Source organism: Desmodus rotundus, chromosome 2 (assembly GCF_022682495.2).
Source record: "Desmodus rotundus isolate HL8 chromosome 2, HLdesRot8A.1, whole genome shotgun sequence".
In the NCBI taxonomy this organism is placed as follows: domain Eukaryota; kingdom Metazoa; phylum Chordata; class Mammalia; order Chiroptera; family Phyllostomidae; genus Desmodus; species Desmodus rotundus.
The window spans coordinates 167,382,537-167,403,016 of NC_071388.1; the positions used below are offsets into that span (position 1 = coordinate 167,382,537).

Sequence of the window (20,480 nt, forward strand, 5' to 3'; positions counted from 1 at the left end):
ACAAGCTCTGTTTCCATCTGCATTTCTTACCCAGTCCCCCCAAGCCATTTCACCCTAGCAACACTAGCCTCCTTGCTGCAGTCAAACCTGCCGAGTTTGCTTCTGCTTCAGGGGTTTTGCACTTGCAGCCACCTCTGCTCAGAATCTCTTAAAACGAAATTTGTGGGGATCATTTCCTTGCTGCATTCAGGTAGCAAGAGCTTCTCTGATCCCCTTACTCAAATAGTAAAGACCTTTACTGTGTCTTCTTATCCTGCTATAGAATTCTTTGCATTTACCACAACTGACATCATGCCGTATGCTCCTTAGCTTTATTCATTTTGTCTCATCCACTGACTTAAAAACCTTGAGAACAGAGAAATGTTCTCAATGTCTTTGCATTGTTGTATCAGCGGCATCTACAACAGTGAGTGGAATCAATTGGGGAATCAATATATACCTGGTAAATAACTAGTAAACATCTGGAAATATTCATACTAAACTATTATAAATGATTGCTTTTGGGGAATGGAATGAGGATGGAGATGGTAGAAGTTTTAGTTTTTAGGGTCCCGTGTTTACGATGGATAAGGAGCAGTAAAGTGCTGGGAGTAACTCAGTGTTGGAAATCATCTCTTCATTGCCTGTTAATGTGCCCTTGAATGACCCATTTACAAGTTTTGAAGCAAATTATGGGGAAACATATACTTGGCATGGAAAAGATATTAAATCTTTTAAAGCATTTTGAACTAAAGTTACAGGAATTTTAAAAATTGTATGCACTGTTTACATGCCTTTAGCCAAAGACTTCAGTGTTATTAAATAAGAACTATTTTATGCCCATATATCAAGTACTGTAAGAAATTTCTAATGAAAACATAAATAAGTTGCAGCAGATTTATTAAGATTATTATTCCAGTTTGGCAGGAAAAAAGTTGAAGGATAAGTGGCTAAACCTAAATTTAAACAAATTAAAAAATAAACTAATATACCTAGTGGTACACATTCTCCTCCACCTCTTTCTTCTTCCTTATTTGTTTTCCTTTTCCCTGGCACCTGCCTTGTGTACTCGGTCTTCCTCCCTCTGAACAACACAAAAACCCTTCAGGTTTCATTTGACCATGCCAGATGGGGCAGGAGTAAAAACTATAGTACAATATAAAATGGTAATCCTGGACTTCTGTCAGAGAACCATCATAAGTAATTTTCCTATACATTTATCTAAGACATTTGAAAATATCTGAATATTTACATAAGATTATGTCACATGTAAAATATGTAAGACCACAGCCTGCCCTCCTTTCATTTTTGAAATAAATCTGTAAAAGTAGCCTGATTAAGTGGGACATCAAATACTATAATGAATTTTGCTTTTAAAACATCTAACAGCTTTATTCCCCTTTATCCTATAACCTAGTGTTAGGTGGCAGAGTGAGCATAATTCTTTACATGTAGTGCTCTTCTTAAAAAATTAACAACATAAAATAATCATTGGTGCATTTTCCTTGGGAATTCTTACAGCGCCCTACATAGAAAAGAATGGTAAGTAATACATGTATAAAACATTATCACTGTTGACCTTGGAAAAATTGCTTCCACTGGTGTTTGATGCAACTTCTTCTCTTTAGTCGCAATGGAGTCAGTAAAACAGAAAGTGAGGGGTCCCTAAATATGACCTGTGTGTTTATGGGAGGCTGGCAAGCTGTGAAAACTGATCCTACATCCAATCAGTGCTCAACTGCTCCTTAGGAGATATTTATAGCCTGAATTTTCTCTCGAAATCAGATGACACAAATCCCAAAGGGCTTATATTTTAGACGAGAAAGTTTGTAGGGGACGGGAATAAAGGAGGCAGCCACAGAAGGAGGTCATGGGATTTTGACTTTTATAGTTTTATCAGTGCAAATATTTCCTTGCACAGTGGACTCTTGGAAAATGACTCCACCCATGCATCCACATGGTTATTTCTAGGCAATTGGTGCACAAATTTACACTTATTAAATATTAAAATTCAAGTGCTGAGTGCAATTGGGAGAAACTGGCCTCTCAAGTTTGAAATTTCTTCTTCCTGTTTTACTATTATTATAAAGAACACATTTCAATAAGCAACTAAGTCATTTAATTCTGCCTCTAATATTTGCTGGGCCCAGGGCAGGAGCATATTTCTCCCAAATACAATGTAATTAAATAAAGTTATGTATCAAGTGAATAAAGTGTTCAATATGTTCTGCCCTCCTATCTTCTAATAAGTTTCATAAAAGCCTGCCAAGTTGAGTTTGAATTGAGAATTCTCAGCTCCTGTTGAGAGCGCTGGGCCAACTGGGGGTGGCTGCCCCTCCCTCTGCATTTACCTAACTAACCTTTTGATGAGGAACTCACTATAGAAGCAGGTGGACATTGCAGCCTCAGTATCATCTCCATCAACCTGCCCAGCCTCGAAAGCAGATTCTTCTTAGCCACTCTTTAGGGGTGGAGGGATACACACACCAAAAGCGTCTTGTGTCCCTTCATGAGACAAGATCAAAGGAGGAGTCCCATAAAGACTTAAGAGACCTTCTAGGACAGGGGTGTCAAACTCAAATTCATTTTCACCAGGGGCCTCATCAGTCTTGCGGTTGCCTTCAAAGGGCTGAATGTAATTTCAACTCCTCAACAGTTAAGGAGTAGTTACATTTATACAGTCCTAAAATTATTTCAGCCCTTTGAAGGTAACCGCAGGCTGATGTGGTCCCCAGTGAAAATGAATTTGACACCCCTGCTCTAGGGGACCTTTGAGCAGAGAATTTTAGGGTGCTTAAGTCTGGAATATGGTAGACAGCACACTGGGCAAGGCAGGGAATTCCAGGGTCCCAGTACCCTGAAAAGGGAGGAAGCCATGCGCTCCAGGTTGTTCCTGGCCTTGGAGACCTATTACCACCAGGAGGGGCGCACTCAAAAAGGGCCATTGTTGAGCACCCTAAGGTGGGGGTGGTGCCCACGTAGTAGTTCCACTGACCCTGGGCTAAGACTGGTACTGAACTCAATGTGATAAACACCTTTCACATGAGTGCTTCCCGGATGGCTGGAAAAATTAGAAAGGTTGCCTTTTCACTGTATGGTTATTCTTTTGGGATGAGTGGTTCCCTCGGGCAAGGTTATCAGTATTATTTCTTTGATTAATGCATATCTGCCCTCTGAGCTGCCTGTACCCACCCCGCAAACAAGCCTAAGGGTAACCATAAAACTTCACTCAGATGTAGGAACTATCTGAAGATATATAGAGACGATAATGCCAGCTAATTTTAGTCCTTACTTACCATAGAGCAGGCCGGCAGTCAAGCTTTCCCTCATTTAACCCCCGCGATATCGCCATAAGGAACACGTGGTTGTCTTCACTACACCCCTATTTTGCTGATGAATAAATTGAGGCACAGACACCTTAAGGAATTTGCTGACAGCCATACACCAAGAGTGGCCCTGTCTCCTTCTGAGCTCATCTCCCATCTCGATTTTGAGTCTGAGTTTTTAACTGCTGAGCCATCCTTCACCTTACATGCTTGTTTTTCCTAATAAGTACCCAGACTACCTTCACACTGAGACTAAAAATCTCAGGAATCATTATTCTCTATCCCATTTGTACCTTAAAATTCAGGATTTTAAAAAATATTGATCTAAGAAAAGTCTTGAATGTGTTTGGTCTACCAGAGAATTTTCAAATGGAGGAAGCTTAAATTTATTTTCTGAGGCTGGTATGTTGAATCATTTTCCCATAGAGAAATATATCTGGGTGGTAGAATTTTAAGATACTTTGAAGAACAGTAAGTGCCAGGATAGAAAGAGGTAAGACATTTGAAATGCCTGTTGACTCTGAGTAACCTATTTCCTCAGTGCTAATACAGTTGAGTTAATTTTTCCAGACCACCACCCAAAGACATTTATTTATTTTTATTATTTATTCCTCATCTGGTTCCATGGGGGACTTCAAAGAGAAGGCTCATAAATATATTTTAGCATTTTTGTTTTGTTTTGTGTTTTGTTTTCAGCAATTTTCTTTCCTTTTTCTGTCTACTGGTAGCTTTCTTCAATGTTTCCTTTTTTTAAATCTTTTTTTTTTAAACTGTGAGAAGATGACATTATATCTGAGTGACTATAAAGAGTGACCATTTGGGTGGCCAAGTCAGTTATGCTGACCTTAGCTCAATTCTCAAGAGGCAAATCTTGGCTAAAATGAGGTCAGCGAAGGAAAATGAAAATGTGGCTTTCTCCATGGTAAGGCCTAAGGAGGGCCCTGTGCCTCCCCTGTACCCACCAGAGGTAACAGGGGCCCAGGCAGAGGAGGCCTCATCCCTCAAGGCAGGCAGAAGGAGCTGGCAGAAATTTGGTGAGGGCCTCTGAGAAGGAATCAAGTTGCTTGGAAAGTTAGGGTCAAAATTGTATTTTTGGAATCAGTCAGGAGGTGGACATGAAGGAATGGGTAAAGCAGAAAATTGCCCTAGGCCTTGCTGATGACTCTTGACTTCCTACCAGGCAGTCTTCTTGGTTCAAAAATATCTTTGAAAACATTCCATTGGGCACAAAGCCTGACATTCCGTTAAGTACTGTTTTTGTAAATCAATGAGCATCTTTTGTGATTAGAACTGCCTCTGGAGTCGGAGTCCTGGCTTCCCCACATATTAGCCGTATGGTCTTGAAAAAAATATTCCATCTGTCTGAGTCTCAGTTTCTTTGTCAATAAAACATCAACAGAGATTAACAATAATAATAAATAGAGATGATAATAATATTATGCCTAGTTGCGGGACTGTGAGGATGAATTGGGTAAATGCACGGGAAGCACTCAGAGCAGTGTCCGTCACAGAGCAAACCTGTGGCGAACTCCCACCTGCTTATACACCTGCATGGACCAGTCCAAGCAGATTTCCCATTTCTGACATGAGAAAAAGGAGAGTCTCGTGGGGATGGAAACCATCATGGGAAGAAGTTGGTCAGAGTAAACTTGGGGAGCCCAACAACAGCATAAGCATGCTATGGGTCGTAGAGAGGCAGTACCAGGAGTCTCCGACAATATTTTTACCTACTTTAAAATTTTACCAGTAGAAGAGGTAGTTTCATAGAGAAAGGAGAATAGAGGTTACCAGGCACTTAGAGGAGGGGAAATGAGGAATTATTGTTTAATGGGTATAGAACTTCTCTTTAGGGTGATGAAAAAGTTCTAGTAATGGAGAGTGGTGATGGTTTTAAAACATTTTAAATGTATTTAACTCCACTGAATTGCATGCTTAATAATGCTTAAAATGGTGAATTTAATATTAAGTATATTTTGTCACAATACAACAATATCTACCTAGTTTTGATCTTATCCTGGCCCCACTTTCTAGGCAACGATAATTAGGGAAATGAGACGTACAGAAGTACATCCCATGCTCCATCTAACTGGGATAACTAATAGTGGCGGTGGGGAGAGAAAGGGTGGAGATGCAGCTGGGACACGCAGCCTGAGAGCCTATGCTTTCTCAGATCTGGAAGAGGGGACCACACCACAGACCAAGGACACGCTTGCCTCCCTTTTGCCCCACACGTTGCTGTGAGGCACTGCTAGTCTCCAATTCAGTACCCCTTGTTTATTGCCTCCATTCCATGGTGAAATTTCCTGTTTGGAGGAGCCATTTCAGCACAAGATCATCTTGAAGCAGGGTGCAGCCAAGAAGAGGGCCCCAAGAAGGGATTTGTAATGGGGTGCAGAGCTCAAGGTGTCCAGGAAATATTAGAAAAATGTATGTAGGATGTCCTCACCCCCACAAGCCTGAGCCAGGGGGGATGGGACACATGGAACAGGGCCATTCATAGCTGTTTTGGGTAGCAACAGCTTTGCAGCTAACCCCTGGCATGGTCATTTAACATATCTATAACCTTTAACTGGTTTCATAGATATGTTAAATAGCTGTGGCCATTCTTTGAGCCAGGGGATGGAAGCGAATTCCACCCAAGATGGGACTGGGAAGCAACTCCCCCTGGTTACAGGGCCTGCGTGAGAGCTTGGAGATGACTGGCTCCACGCCATGGGGCCACACCTGCCCAGACTTACTATGGCAGCCCAGTCAAGCTGGAAGAATACAGGGATGCTGGCAGGTGTAACTGAGTGTAGGAGGAGTCAGTAATGGGGCTGCAAAGGAAGATGGGCACTGGGATTTAAACCTAGGCGCAGCAGCCATAGAAAGGGGAGAACCACGAGGTTCTGAAGCAAGTAGATAGATAGAGGTCCACGCGGTTCTGATGAAGGGAAAGAGAGGACCACAAGTTTTGGAGGAGAAGGGAGAGGATCAGGCAGCTTTGGTGAAGTGAAGAGAGGACCATGCGGTTCTGAAGGGAAAGGAAGAGGACCACGAGGTTTTGGAGTGCTTCTTTTTGCCACGCGGCTTAGGCAGCAGGAGAGACTTTGCCGGGAAGAAAAGGGGAGGAAGGACTCTTGCTGGTGGGCCATGAGAAGGTGACGCATGGCTTTGGATTAACTGGAGATTGCAGCAGCCACACAGCTGATGGTGCCGGGAGCCTGAATCACGGACTTCTACTTCTTTTCCTGAGACACGGTACCCCAGACTGGGCACAGGGAGAGGGAAGGACTGTGCATCTGTGGGTATTCTAGAGGACTTAAGTATCTTATTGAAGTCATTAAGCCATTACTCTACATCTGTGTAACTTTTAAATAAATAATTCCTTTCCTTTTTACCAGTCTCTGGCATTGAGAGACGTCTTTCCTCTGGCGGTGGGCATTGTGAACCTAGCAGGTGTGTGTGTGGGGGAACTTCCAGGGACAGAAAGGGGGAATCCTTTCTGTAGTAAATTGTCGTGAACCACCCCCCCTTGCTCTGTAACAATCTTACATACAACTTGGGGCAATATTTGGTCCACACTCTTTTGACAAGACTTTAAAATTCTAACCATTAAATTTCTAACATTCTCTCTGTATCTCTTTTTTGTAGTTCCCTTTTGACAACGTCTAATACCATAATTCTCGAAGCACAGTCCATGGACCAGCAGAACCAGCAGCACCTGGGAACTTGTGAGGATGGGTGCTTCAAGGGCTCTGTTCCAGACCTGTTGGATTAGACACCATCAGAGTGGGACCCTGCGCTCCATTTTAACAAGCCCTCCAGGTGATTGTGATGAATGTTCAAGTTTAAGAACTGCTCTCATCTATTCATAGCTTGCCAGCTAATGGAAGTTCTCTGCAAAAAGAGTGAAATGTAATGCTCTTCCATGATGTGGCCTTGGCAGCGCTGCTTATTTCCATACGCCAACTGTGTCACAGTCAGAGACGGAGAGCGGTGGCGAACTACACAGGAAGGGCTGACAGCAGAGTATCCATAAAGGTGTCTTATTAATAAATCTTCTATCTGGTGTTATAAGTGAAAATTACCTGTACATTGCTTGACCAAGAAACCGTCAATTTCTCAGCATTCACGATCTAATTTCTTAGTAGCTCTCAAACGTGCAATACTGGATTATTAACCATAGTCACAATGCTGTATAGAAGAGTCAAGTTCTCCAGGGTGGGGATTGTGTGCTGAGAAGGCCTGGGGTACATTTTAAGGGTAGAAGTGTGAGGGAAGACAAAGAACATACTGATTTCTATAGCTATAAAGACAAAACCGTAGGAACAATGACAAGAGGAAGTTAGCAATAGCCAAGTAGAACAACAAAATAATTATAAAGGTATACAGAGTGTTCTTCATAAATACTTGTTGAATAAGTATATACAAACAGACAGTTTCTGGTCTTTGAGGTTATTAAAATATTCAGGTATTTTCAGTGGTCAGGTAAGGAATAAAGGAATTTTTGTTTGTTTTGATGCATATGTTTTATAGATATTAACATTTTCAGTCAGGTCCTGCTTCCCGTATAAAAAGATGATATCACACTGAAAAGATATTTTCTGTTGCCCTTTGGCCGTGTCTCCAGATTGTCAGCCATGACTTTGTTCGCTGACTCCAGTTGTTGGTGACACACAGGAACCCGAGGGGAAAGCGCCTGCTCCTGGCCTTGAGTTTCAAAGCCTGTGTCCCGTAAAGACAGGAAAGACGAGGAAAGACTTTAATAGAAAAGTAGCAGATGAGTTCCATTGCTATAATCATTCAAAGATGTCCCGGATTAATCAAGAGGAGTAACAAAGGAAGACAAAAGAGATCTTGAGATAGGCCACTGAATCCTGCCTGAAGGGCTCCAAATCAAGACATCCAGAGGGGGTAGGGTAGACAGTGCACCCCAGTAAGTTTCTGGGATCCTGGAGCAGAAGTAAACTGGATACCCCACCCCGCCCCTAAGTATCTCTCCTGGGTAGAACCTGGAGGAGAGCAAGATCCCATGCAGAAATGGTTTATGTCTATCCAGAGACAGCCTCAAAGATAACGGTGACTCAGAATAGAATGATATAAAAGGAAATGAGAGAATACAGGTGGAGAATAGGTTGAGACAAAATGAATTTCAGCAGTCTGCTTGCTGCTGGAATATAGAAAAGAATGAGGACATACTTTTTTATTTAATGAGTGAAAACAAACCTAAGTCTCTGGTTTTTGGTACCTGACACTCGCCCTAAGACCATCTATGTTGTTTAGCTCTATCATGAGCTCAATACATTTTATTGGCTACCTTGGAAACAATCAACCTATTACCTTGTTTTATGGCAAATAGATTGTGACTTCTAAGCAGTTACCTTAGAAATCAAGACTTATTATTAGGATAAGGTTGGAAGCATTAGAGATTAAGGATGTGCACTTTGAAGCAAGGCACACCTATGTGGCTGTAAGGAGGAAGTGACATCAAATCTAAACCGAAGTGGCTTAAACAATTGGGAAGTTTTTTATTTTCCTTAACAACAAAGCTACAGGTAGGTTGACTCCAGTAGGGGTCTCCTCTGGGAATATATCCAAAGGAACCCAAAACTCTAATTTGAAAGAACATAAGCACCCTATGTTCACTGCTGCATTATTTACAGTTGCCAAGATATGGAAGCAGCCCAAGTGTCCTTCAATAGATGAGTAGATAGAACAGCTATGGGACAATTACACAACGGAATACTACTCGGCAGTGAAATTTTTTTTTACCATTTGCGACAGTATGGATGGACCTGGAGAACATTATGCTGAGTGAAATAAGCCAGTCAGAGGAAGACAAGTACAATATGATTTCACTTATACATGGAATCTAATGAACAAACTGAACTAACAAGCAAAATGGAGACCAACTCATCGATTGAGAGCAGGATGACAGTTATTGGAGGGCAGGTTAGGAGGTGGAGGTATTGAGCAAAAAGGAAAAAGGACTCATGGACATGGACAACAGTGTAGTGATTGCTGGAGGGACTGGGTATAAGGAGACTAAATGGTAATGGATAAAACACAATAAATAAACAAATAAATAAACAAGTAGAAAAATCAGTCAGCAGGTCAACAATATCATCAAGAACTCAGGTTTCCTCCACTTTCTACATTGCCAGCTTGTGTCAGGTTTAGCTCTATGCTTAGAGCAGGATGGTTGTGTCAGTTTCAAGCACTGTACCCATACCCAATACCCAGAGGCACGGGAGGGACTCTTTTTCTATGAAGAAGAAATCTTTGCCAACACCCTCATCAGTCTCATTGGCCAGAATTACATCACATGTCCATGTCCAAACTCACTGGTTAGGAAATTGAATACTAACACTCATTTAAAGCAACTAGGATTCACTCAACTTAAGCCTGGGTTTGGTCTCCCCTGGACCATGTGGCTTTGCAGAGGAGATTAAATAATTGAAAAAGTGGGGGTTCTGTTAGCAACAAAGAAGAATGGATGTGGGGTATGCTCCATTTAAGGTTGAACCTGTCTCTGACACTCAATATGATTCTAAGCAAGTAAATTACCTTCTTTATGCCTCAATTTTTTTAAGTTTATAGAGAAAATAATGTAAGTATCTAAGTCATAGGGTTTTTGAGAATTATATGGAATCACAGATGCAAATTGCATAATGCATTGCCTTGGATGTAATTAATTATCAGTCTTAATTGTTATTAATATAATTATTAGAAAAACATTTAAAATATATTTTTAAATCCAGGAAATATTTGTTCATATTTTATTGACCCAATATTTCACAACAGTGAGATATTATTTAATATATGGATCTTTTTTCATCAATTATCTCTCAAAAAGATCTGATTTTCTTTCCTTTTTTACTAGTGAGGCTGTTTTTGAAAGTTTGTAGAAAGTAATACATCACAGATGCACAGGAAACATGAAAATCAACCAAATGTACTGCAACTTTTTCTAAGCCTGATTTTCACACCCCATCTACAGGGTGAGAAGAGCCTAAAAACACAGAACTCCAAACAGCCATCCCAATGTATAAATGGAATTCATAAAAATCATAGTTTGCTTTTGAACAATTCACTGAGCTCCAGCAAGTCCTAGCACATACCCCTGAAGTTAATTTCCTCAGGGACTCGTCCAAATGGTAACACCCTAAAAAACACAAGTGCCCATATTTATAAATGCTCCCCCGCTAAGCAAATGATAACCATCTTCCTCTGTCACCTGCCCGGATGCCAGGGTGGGTTAGGCATGAGCAGGTCTTCCTGAGGAACTCTGGAACTGTAGATGAAATCACAGCACAGAATTGCAGAAGAGAAAGGCACTGGAGACTTCATCTCCATGTAAGGAAACCAACAGCTAGAAGACAAAACAACTCTTAACCATAGGTTTATCATTAGTAGGAGCAAAGCTGGGATAGGAGTTGCTCAGCATCACTCACTGACCCCGATTCAGGTCCTCTTGCCTGCAGCACTAACACACATTTTAGTTTTCACTCTCTGGAGGACTGTTGTTATTGTTTAGTTTGAAAGGCACTCTCTTCCATTCTCAATTCTCAGGTACGTGATTTAAATAAAAGTGACCTTTTACCTTCCTGATGAGATGCTTGACCACTGAGTTATTCATCCAGTTCCCCTGGACATGATTGTTTTGAAGGATGAGCGTATTACCAAACTAGAGCCAGCGAAAGAGAAAGAGTATCTTGTTGGAGCCTCTGGGAAAGGAACCCTTTCTCATTCCTGCTGGGTTTGAAGGTGTGAGGGTACAAAGCTTGGAAATGCTGCCACTGTCCTGTCTTACCACCACTCAAAGCAGCAGAAGGAGGCCACTCCACTGCACGCAAAACACAGAGGTTGATCCGCTGACATCCTGTTTGCTCTGAATCACCCATGCTTATAGTCAACAACAGCCACCCGTGTTTTGTCAGAGTTGAAGCTGGTTCGGTTGGGTTTCCTGCCACAATTGAGATAACTTTGAAAGGTGTTCATTACTCTAGCTCTTTTCTTTTTTCCTTCCTCCCTGCTCCAGCTCCAGGAAGTACACATGAGCCAATGCCTCCATGATATGCAGGTTGTGATAATGAGCCACAAAGGGTTTCTTCGCCCTGGCACATCGATCCCCAAGTTTTACAGCCAATCGTCTCTATTTTGGTCCTTATTATTGTAGTACTCTTACACACACTGAGCAAGTTTAAAATATTGTAAATGCTAATTGACCATTCTGATTTCACAGGGCTACACTCACATTTTGCTTCTTTCAAGACTCTTGGCTGTGCACTAGTTGGCACCATCTCCATCCATATTTCCTACCTGTGCTTGGCTATTATTCGCTTTTCCTAGATAACCTCCCAAGAACAACTTCTCGATCCGATCTTGCTTTAAATATTGTTTCTATTCATTCCAAATCTTTTTAAAACACTTTATATCTAGGCTACAGGTGCTAGCCTTCCATTCTAAAAATAGTATAAAAAACCCAAACAAGTGTATGTCCCCATTGATAGATGGTTCTAACTTTTGTTTTTCCCATACTAGAAAATTCTTGAAAAATAGTCTGCACTACTTTCCTCCACATTAATTCCTCATGCTACCATAATCTGGCTGGTAGATTTTTCTTTTTACTAGGGCTCCTCTTTATGGGCAGTAGGAGCCTCCTAACTGCTTCCAGTGGTTCTCCCTGTGGCATTTGAATTAGGTTGTTTAGTCACCCTGCTCTCTGCTAGCTTTCAGTACTCCACATTCTTCAGGTATGCCTCCTGCTGCTATACCTATTTTTCTAAGTCTCCTTTTCCAGTAGCTCCCCGCCTAGCTTTAAATGCTTGTGTTCCTTATATCTGTCCTAACTACCCTCTCGCTACGCACCTCTATTTGGCATCTCATCCTCTTCCTTGAATTTAGTTACTAGGCTAACATAGTGAACTGTGTTGAGATGGAATTGCAAGAGTTTTTGAAATCTTAAAGGTTAGAAGGAGAAAAACTGACATTTGAAACTTCAAAAATAATTTGTTTTATTCCAAAGAAGTTCTATTTTACTTTCAGAGGCAGCCTGCTCTCTTGTTTTATGAAAGATCTTATGAATAGGTCTTTAAGTTATACAGAAACAAAGTGAAGGCCCTACCCTGGCTTGTAGAAGGTTGAGACAACGTGTACGAGATCTCGGAACAATAATGTGCACGGTTGTCTTCATTGTGAGCACAGCTGTGTCAGTGCAGACTGTGTGTCCTTTAGAAAATGTCATTGTTTCTAAATGTAGATTTAGACTGCATAGTCTTTGAGCATAGGTGTTGATTCTGGAGATGAATACACAACTTGACATTAACTTTGATAGCTCCCCTTTTTTATCTTGGTCTCAGAGCTTGAAATCCTGAACTCAGGATAGGAAAACATGTCGAAAGCTACTTTCACAGAGGATGGTAAATTGCCTTCTTTCTGCAACATGGGCTTAGATCTTAGAGAAACACCTGGTAGGGGACCTGTATGGAAGGGGTTGAGTTGTAGGTTCTCTGAGCATCCATCAGTACGGTCTCACAGCAGATACAGCTGATTCTAGCTTCCAGTTTAGGGAACTGGAGGAAGGAATTGAGCTCATGTCTGGGAGCAGTGCCAGTCTGTGGACCACTGGACTTGGGGGGAAAATAGGTGGCCTGCAGGGCCACAATTCAGCAGTCTGAAGCCAGACAGCTGGCTGCAGAGGAAAGTGACAGGCAGGCCAGAGAGGTAAAATAAGTAAACATTTGCTGAGCTTTCTCAACAACTTTAGGATGCGAAAAATATCAAAACAGTAAGGGAGCTATGACTATTGAAATAAAAAGAAAGCATCCAAAAAATCTGAGACCCCTGGGCTATAATCTCCAAATTCCTGTCTCTAACTGATACCATATTTCTGAGTGCTAGTACCAATATGTCTAGCCTGCCCAGACTTTTTTTTTTTAACCTTAAGTCCTTTTGTTAGAAGCCATGTCTTTAAGAATGGGCATGGAGAGCTTTTGTCAGAGAACAAAATTCATTAACATTAAGCAATACCTGTTTGATCCTACCTGGAAACTTGACCCAGCACAATTCTTATCTCATGGTGCTCTCTCTGGTTATGATTTGCTGCTCCTTAGTGTTTCTTCCCGCAATCCGCCAGCGTGCCTGGGTTTCGCTCTGTGGCTCTGAAGCTCCCTGTTACTTGTTTGCAGCGCTGGGCCACTGGCTTAGGTTTATCTTCCCAGCTCTTGACTCGTTTCTAGACACCAGGTATCTGCGCGGCTGTACTCCTAATTCTGATGACTGCTGTGCCTGGTATTCGCTTCAGGCACTCTATAAATATTCATTTCCTGAGTGACTATTCTTTAGCAAATCCCCGGAGAGGTACTTGATGATTTGAAGGGACTTAGCCTTAAATGCCATGGACTTCAATCAATTTCTACCAGACTAACTTCTTGAAGTACTGACTGACATCCACACTTTCTCACTCAAGATAATCTCTCAAAATTAAGGACCTTTATACTGAGTAAGACACAGAAGTCAATTAAGAATTATTTTTATCTCGATGTGTATCTTTTTAAGGTACATTTTCATCAGTTTGCACCTTACTTTCATTTCCTGGTAACTTGAGCCTACCTGTCTTTTTTTCCTGATCAAAAACTGCTCTTAATAAATTATTGGGTATTTTCACTAGGAAGTATTATATACCTTCATGTGTTCCGTATCCAGAAATATCTGCATTTGGTTAGTATAATAAAGAGTTGCTATAATTTAACTTTTCCTCTGTCAGATACTGTGCTACATTTAATCCTCAAATCGGTCCTCTGAGGTCAGCATTATCATTATACTTATTTTACAGAAAACGAAGCTAGGAAATATAAATGTTAAGTAACTTGCTTAGAGAAAGAGAATACTGAGTGAGGGATCAGGCTTTGAACAACCAACTCTCTCTGAATCCAGAGTCTGCGCTCTAACTATGGTAATCATAACACTCAGATTGTTTCACGTGGAGAAAGCGAAGTTACAAAGTGTGTTGTTAAGGGGTATTAGGAAGCATAGTATCCATTGCTAAAAGTGTACTTCCCAATCAGCTGCCTCCCCTCACAGATTAGAAATTCATGAGGCTAAGGAGGCTACTACTTTGTCTGGCAGAGTCCCGATCCAAACAAGAACAAAAAGACTTTTTTTTTTTTTTGGCTTCATGTTTCAGGATTACAGCTGAGCAGCTTTGCAAAACAATAGCCTCCAGGGGCACATCTGAAAGCAGTGCTCACAAAATATTGGCATTTGCATTTGAAATGTCTTGTTAAAAACCCAACAAACAGTCCTGTTCACCAGGGAATTGTGCTGTAATCCCCCAGGGAAGGTCAGAATTCAGGCTCTGTCAGAAACTGTTTATTTTTTTCACTGAAATCATTTTTCAAGAGAGATTTTTGTTTTGATTTGTTTTCTCAACTGAAAACCGACAGTCAGCAAGTCACCAAGGAGAAGGGGTGTGTGTGTGTGTGTGTGTGTGTGTGTGTGTGTGTGTGGCTTTTAAAGCAATTCATAATTTCTGTTTCATCCTACTTTATTAGGTGTTGACCTTTTAATGCAGCCCAGTCCAATTTTTTTTAAATGCCTCTCTGGAATACTCACCGAAACATTTTTTCTAGAAAGAGAATTTTCCATTAGAAACATCTCAGAAGTCATCAGGTTTTTAATTTGAAGTTTAAAAGCAACTAAATGCTTCTCATTCCTCCTTTCTAAATTATCTGTTTTACAAATATTCCTAAGGCAAATTCAGTTTTAATAATTGAATACACATCTTAACAAAAATAATCTGTTTCCTGCTATGTGCCTCGCTAAGTTTATAGAAAATCAAACCACATCAAGTATTGTTGCTCCAAAATTTCTTGAGCTGATATTTCAATCTTGAAGTCATAGCCTTAAAAGATACATATGAGGTAATTTTAGGTCTAACCAGTGGCATGATGATAAATGTTTAACCACAGGCTTTCCAGGAAAAAAAAAAAAATCCTGATTTGCAGCATTTTTCAACTTCCATGGTGTAAATACTCCCATTGTGACATTCTTGAAGGCAGAGTTGGGAGGAGATGCAGCCACAGTCCGCACCCCCAGACAGCACCTGAGCTTCCATCAAACCTTCCAGGAAGTCTCTGCAGTCGCCTTGTGGCCAGAATTACTAAAGGGATGCAGATGAGAACTGTGCTGAATAGCCCAAGGCCTTCACGCTATTCTTCAAGTTACACTCTGTGTCATTTGGGGTCAGATACATAACATTTCTGGGATCCTATTCCCTCATATGTTAAATATTAATGAATAAAGTTTCTATCGCATAAGATTGTTGTGATGATTAAATGAAACAGCACATTAAAATTCTTAAAAGTGTTCTTGGCATATACCAAGACAAGATAATAGGCTAGTACTAGTAAATGTTAAGTATTGTTCTCCCAGAATTTACGATTCCAACAATCATAAAATTGTACACTTTGTAACCTGAATCTTTCAGTCCTTAAAAACCGTCCAGTTTCATAGCAGCACTCTGAGAGGATCCAGTTAGAAAGAGACGGCAATGAATATGGCAGCATGCCTTACTTTCCAGTCCAGGTTTGCAGTGCCTACGTCTGTGACCTTTGGCAAACAGTTTTACTTCTAAGAGCTTTAGTTCTTTTGTTAGCAAAGTGCGGAAAGTAATGTACACCCTGTCAAGTGCACAGGATTGTGGGGAGGCTAACATGAGACGATGAAACTGAGAGCCCTTGGAAGACGATACCAAGGAGGTGTGTTATGATATTATTAATCCAATCTAGAAATCGAGATGCCATGGGGGCACAGAAGCATTAAAACGAACAGTGAAAAGTCCTGTGTCATTTGAGTAAAAGAAAAACAAAACAAAATCCACAATTTTACCACGAAGCATTTAAGCATTTTTCTTCCCACAAAAGAGAAATTTTCAAATAAATGAAACTGTATTCTGGAATGTAATGTATGTTCAAATGAATTAAGGACCATGGGGAACTAAGCTAGTAGAATATCTAGGAAATTATTACTTTCTGGAAAAGCAAATACAACAGAAAATTAATAAACATTCCATGTAATATATCAAATGAAAGAGGAAACACTCAGGGATGCCAGGTGATTTGCATTATGCCATCATAAGATAAACAGTGTACATATCTAAATAATTCTTAAAGGCAATTCTTAAATAATTTCTTAAAGAAATTCTAAATTCTTTAGTTGTATAAATAAATATAAAAAATAAAATGTCAAGGACAGGTTGAAGAAATCTTAAGCTTGTCCAGTTAAGTTCAGTCAATAAAGAGCTCGCATGGAAGTGAAGGGGCGGGGAAGTTGTAGGAGCAACATCGGATTTTTACCAGTTACACTTTGAATCTCTATTTACTTAGAGGAATCATATATGTTTATACACATGCAGTGAAAGTTAACCAAGAAAACAATTCCACATAGAGTTTATAATCTAAAAGTGTGCCTGATATTTTTTCTTAATTTATGGTTACAAACCATGCTTTAACAGAGGAGCTCCTATCTGTGGACAAAGAAAAAATTATCTGTGGCACGGCCCCCACCAGGCCATCTCCTGTCAGTTATTAGTGAAAATTCTCATCGAAAACTTGACAAGTACAGCATGTGATATGGGGACATCTCCAAGCTCCCTTGTTTGGGGGGCGATTAAAAACTGTGTGCCTAGTATGCTACCTTTCTAAAAGAAGAGAAAAATAAGAAGTAAAAATTTGTAATAAATCATTGGAAATAGACATGATATTTGTGAGTTGGAAATTTGAGTAGATTGGGTCAAGGGTGGAGGCAAGAGTCTTATGAGGCACCTTTTTACATTATTTTGATTTTTTTAATCATGTGAATTTATTACCTATTAAACAACATTTTGTGTGTGTGTGTATTTAAACCCAGTACACATTAATACAGAAGAACTCCACACTCACTTCTGGTTTAACGTTTCCCACCTTCCCAAGCTCAGGCCTGCCCCAGGCAGGGACCTGCAGAAGGGAGGGGTCTGAGAAATGTCTCAACTCACCATGTTCCCCCTCCTGTCCCACTCATTCTGCTGTTTCTCATTGTTCAAAATGTGGTGGGCGGTGCAGAAAATTATAGAGTTAAAGGGTCTGACAAGACTCTTGTGTTTGTTGACGTCTATGTGACAAATACCCACATGCTGGTTATTTGTTCTCCTGGGAGATTTTGTGGTTCCTTCAGAGACAGCTCACTACACCAAGAGGGTGCCTTGAACATTACATATTCTCCAACACTCGGGCTAAATGTTTAGGATTTCTACCCTTTCAACAATCACTGCATGCAGCCTCTTCTTCACTTTCTTGAGTCGGTTTCTTTGGTTACTCCTTTCAAAAGACATAAAGTCCACTTGCCTCATGACATTTTCAAAAACTGAGTGAGTGCCTTTTCTCTGCTGAACTCTGGAAGTGCCTGTCTCTCCCTCCACAGGGTCCCTCTTAACTGCGAATTCAATGTAGTGTTAATAAGCCTGCCATCTTCATCTTTTTTGAGATGTGAGTCAGGGACCAATCTCTGTACTCTCTGAACTCCAAAAGACACTGGGGAAATCTCTCAAGAACTGCCACATCCTACTTTACTGAGTCTTCAGTTAGCACCAGGGTCCCCAGGACTCCCTCCCATGACTTGGGGTCATGGGTAAGTACCCTCCTAGAGAAGAAAGAGAAAACGTACAGTTCTCCCTTTAGGCTAGGGTTTCTTAACAATTATACTGTTAACTGGATAATTCTTTGTTTTGGAGGATTTTCCTGTGCATTGTAGGATGTTTAGGAGCATCACTAGCCTCTGCCAATCACATATAGTAACACATCCCCATCAACCAAGCCAATGTCTTAAGTCATTGCCAAATGACCCCTGGGAGGCAAATAGCCTGGTTGAAAGCCACACCTTTCAAATAAAAATCCCTGTTTTCCGATCTCTTTACCACTCTGATAATTATGAGGCTAGTTGCTGAGGTTTAGGTGATGATCAAATACACATTTGGGACTGCTCCTTAGTAAGCCCTGCACAGTCTCTGACAGATACACGCCATGGAATGTGTGTCCATGTGATACCCATTTCCTCAGAACGAGCCCTGAAATCTTGAGATAATAGGAAAATCCTACATAAGAGAAAATTAGTATACACCTGTATCTGTTTCTGACTTTTAAAAATCTGGGCCTAAAGACAGTGAGGATAAAGGGAGAAGAAACTTTAATTTGCTCATTTAATGACTATATTGTTTGATTACTTTTAGATATTCAAACATTTGGATTTAAATGTGCATCTTTAAAAGAAAATATCATAGTTCAGTTAAGAAGCTACATGAAGAACTTCTTAAATTTAAATAAGATTTGACTTTAATTTCATGATTAAGATATGCCAAATTCATGTTTGAGATAAAGGGACATCAAGGAAAGGGAAAAAGGGAAGAGAGGCACAGAAGATAAAAGGGGGAGGAGGTTAGAACTTACCTCGTTTCATCGATATAAACCGCTTCCAGCACAGATGCTGCATATTCAATGTTCTTCTTCAGGTCTACAATGTTAACATCACCTTTTTCCAGCTGCTTCACCAGGCATCTTAATCTATTTCCAAAAGTAGGCAGACAGAGAGAGAGAGAGAGTGGAAGAGAGGAATGGAGAGAGAGAGAGACATTTATTATAACTATGCAGAAAGTAGTTCAATACTAAATACACAAATTGAGTAAAATTTTAATATGTCTTTATAAGTCATCAAATACAAATATTTTTCAGAGATATTTTGGGAATAGTTGAGATCAGTCTTTACCACTTAAACAACTATGAGAAATTCTATTCACTTCTCAGTAATATTAGGGCTCTAGGGTGATAGTTTTGGTATCATATTTCAAGGATAGTCTTTCTGAAAATTCAATACAACAAACATACTTTCATAAAAGTATATTCCTAACACTAGAATTTACTCTATGGCTCTTCTGCTTCTTCAGAATTTGCACTAAGAGAATTTTTAAAGGGTATTCTTTTGACCATTATTATAGAAATTCACTGTACACAGCCATAAAAACAAAAAAGAAAGGCAAAAGTGCCAAACAAATATAATCAAGATGAGAAAAAAATATATGTATGTATCCTTAGTTTCTTTACTGCAACGTTTTTTTCTTCACCTGAGACAAATCTATAACCTATTTTCTCTTTATTTTGTCCAAAGGGTGATATGTTCCAAATCTTTGAGGAGTTTTAAGACATAAGGATCAGCTAAACATGTCTGGATTTCTGGATTTCTGACTCACAGAAACTGTGAGATAATGAATGTTATTGTTCTAAGGGACTAAATTTTGGGCATAACTTTTTATGTAGCAGTAGATATTTCATAGAATAAGATAACACAAATTATTTCAATAAGTTTCTAACACTTTAAGAAAGTATATGCATTAAATATAAACCCAGGTTTATGAAAATACTGCTCTACAGTAGGCAGGAAAAGAAAACATATTCCTTACTCCCTATATACTGTAGATAAACAATGTAAAGATAATTTATTCATTTTCCTAAATAAATAGAGGAAATTTAATTCTACTCCTGACCCAAAGCATTGCAGATGGAAATGGAGTACATCTGCTTTTAGGCATTGTCTTTCAGATACTGTAGCAGGTTTTCTGAAAATATGTTTGGGATGATTTTCAGTATCAAGGCAAGGCTAAAAGACAAGTTAAAAATTTTAGCAGGGGTATTTGACATCCCTGATCCATAGGAAACACTTTATTTCTGCATGGGGACAAAGACACATCTAGATTAAAACTTCTTATTTGGGAAGCTACAAATAATTACATTTTGGTACTGTATACTTCTATATTATAAAATATTAGCAGACTTTAACATTGCAAAATAAATTCTATGTTCCAACGAGTAAGTCTTATTTATACAGAGGCAGCAAAACTAAACAAAACAAAATAACAACCAGAACAGTTTTTTTTTTTTTAGGGAAAATTAAGTCTGACTTTGAAGCTTGCGTAAAGCATGGAATGTGATGATAATGGAGCAACATTACAGAAATTTGAGATTTCTGTAATATTTATGACCCAATCACATTATACTTAGTGTGAAATTAAAAGAAAGTTTCACAGTTCTGCAATGGCTTAAAAATATGTCACTCATGTATTTTTCTTGTGAAAATTACTTGGTACACCTTGATTGTATGGTGTAG

At 39.8% G+C, this 20,480-nt stretch overlaps 1 protein-coding gene across 2 annotated transcripts in view; it reads right to left on the reverse strand.

Moving 5' to 3' along the window:
* The window catches only part of PDE1A (phosphodiesterase 1A), a 219,929-nt gene that overhangs the window by 65,003 nt on the left and 134,446 nt on the right, over positions 1-20,480 (reverse strand). For both annotated transcript variants that reach the window (XM_024561559.4, XM_053918830.1), the window contains exon 2: positions 18,770-18,883. In XM_024561559.4, coding sequence (XP_024417327.1) covers positions 18,770-18,883 — 114 coding nt within the window. The remainder of the gene's footprint in view (positions 1-18,769; positions 18,884-20,480) is intronic.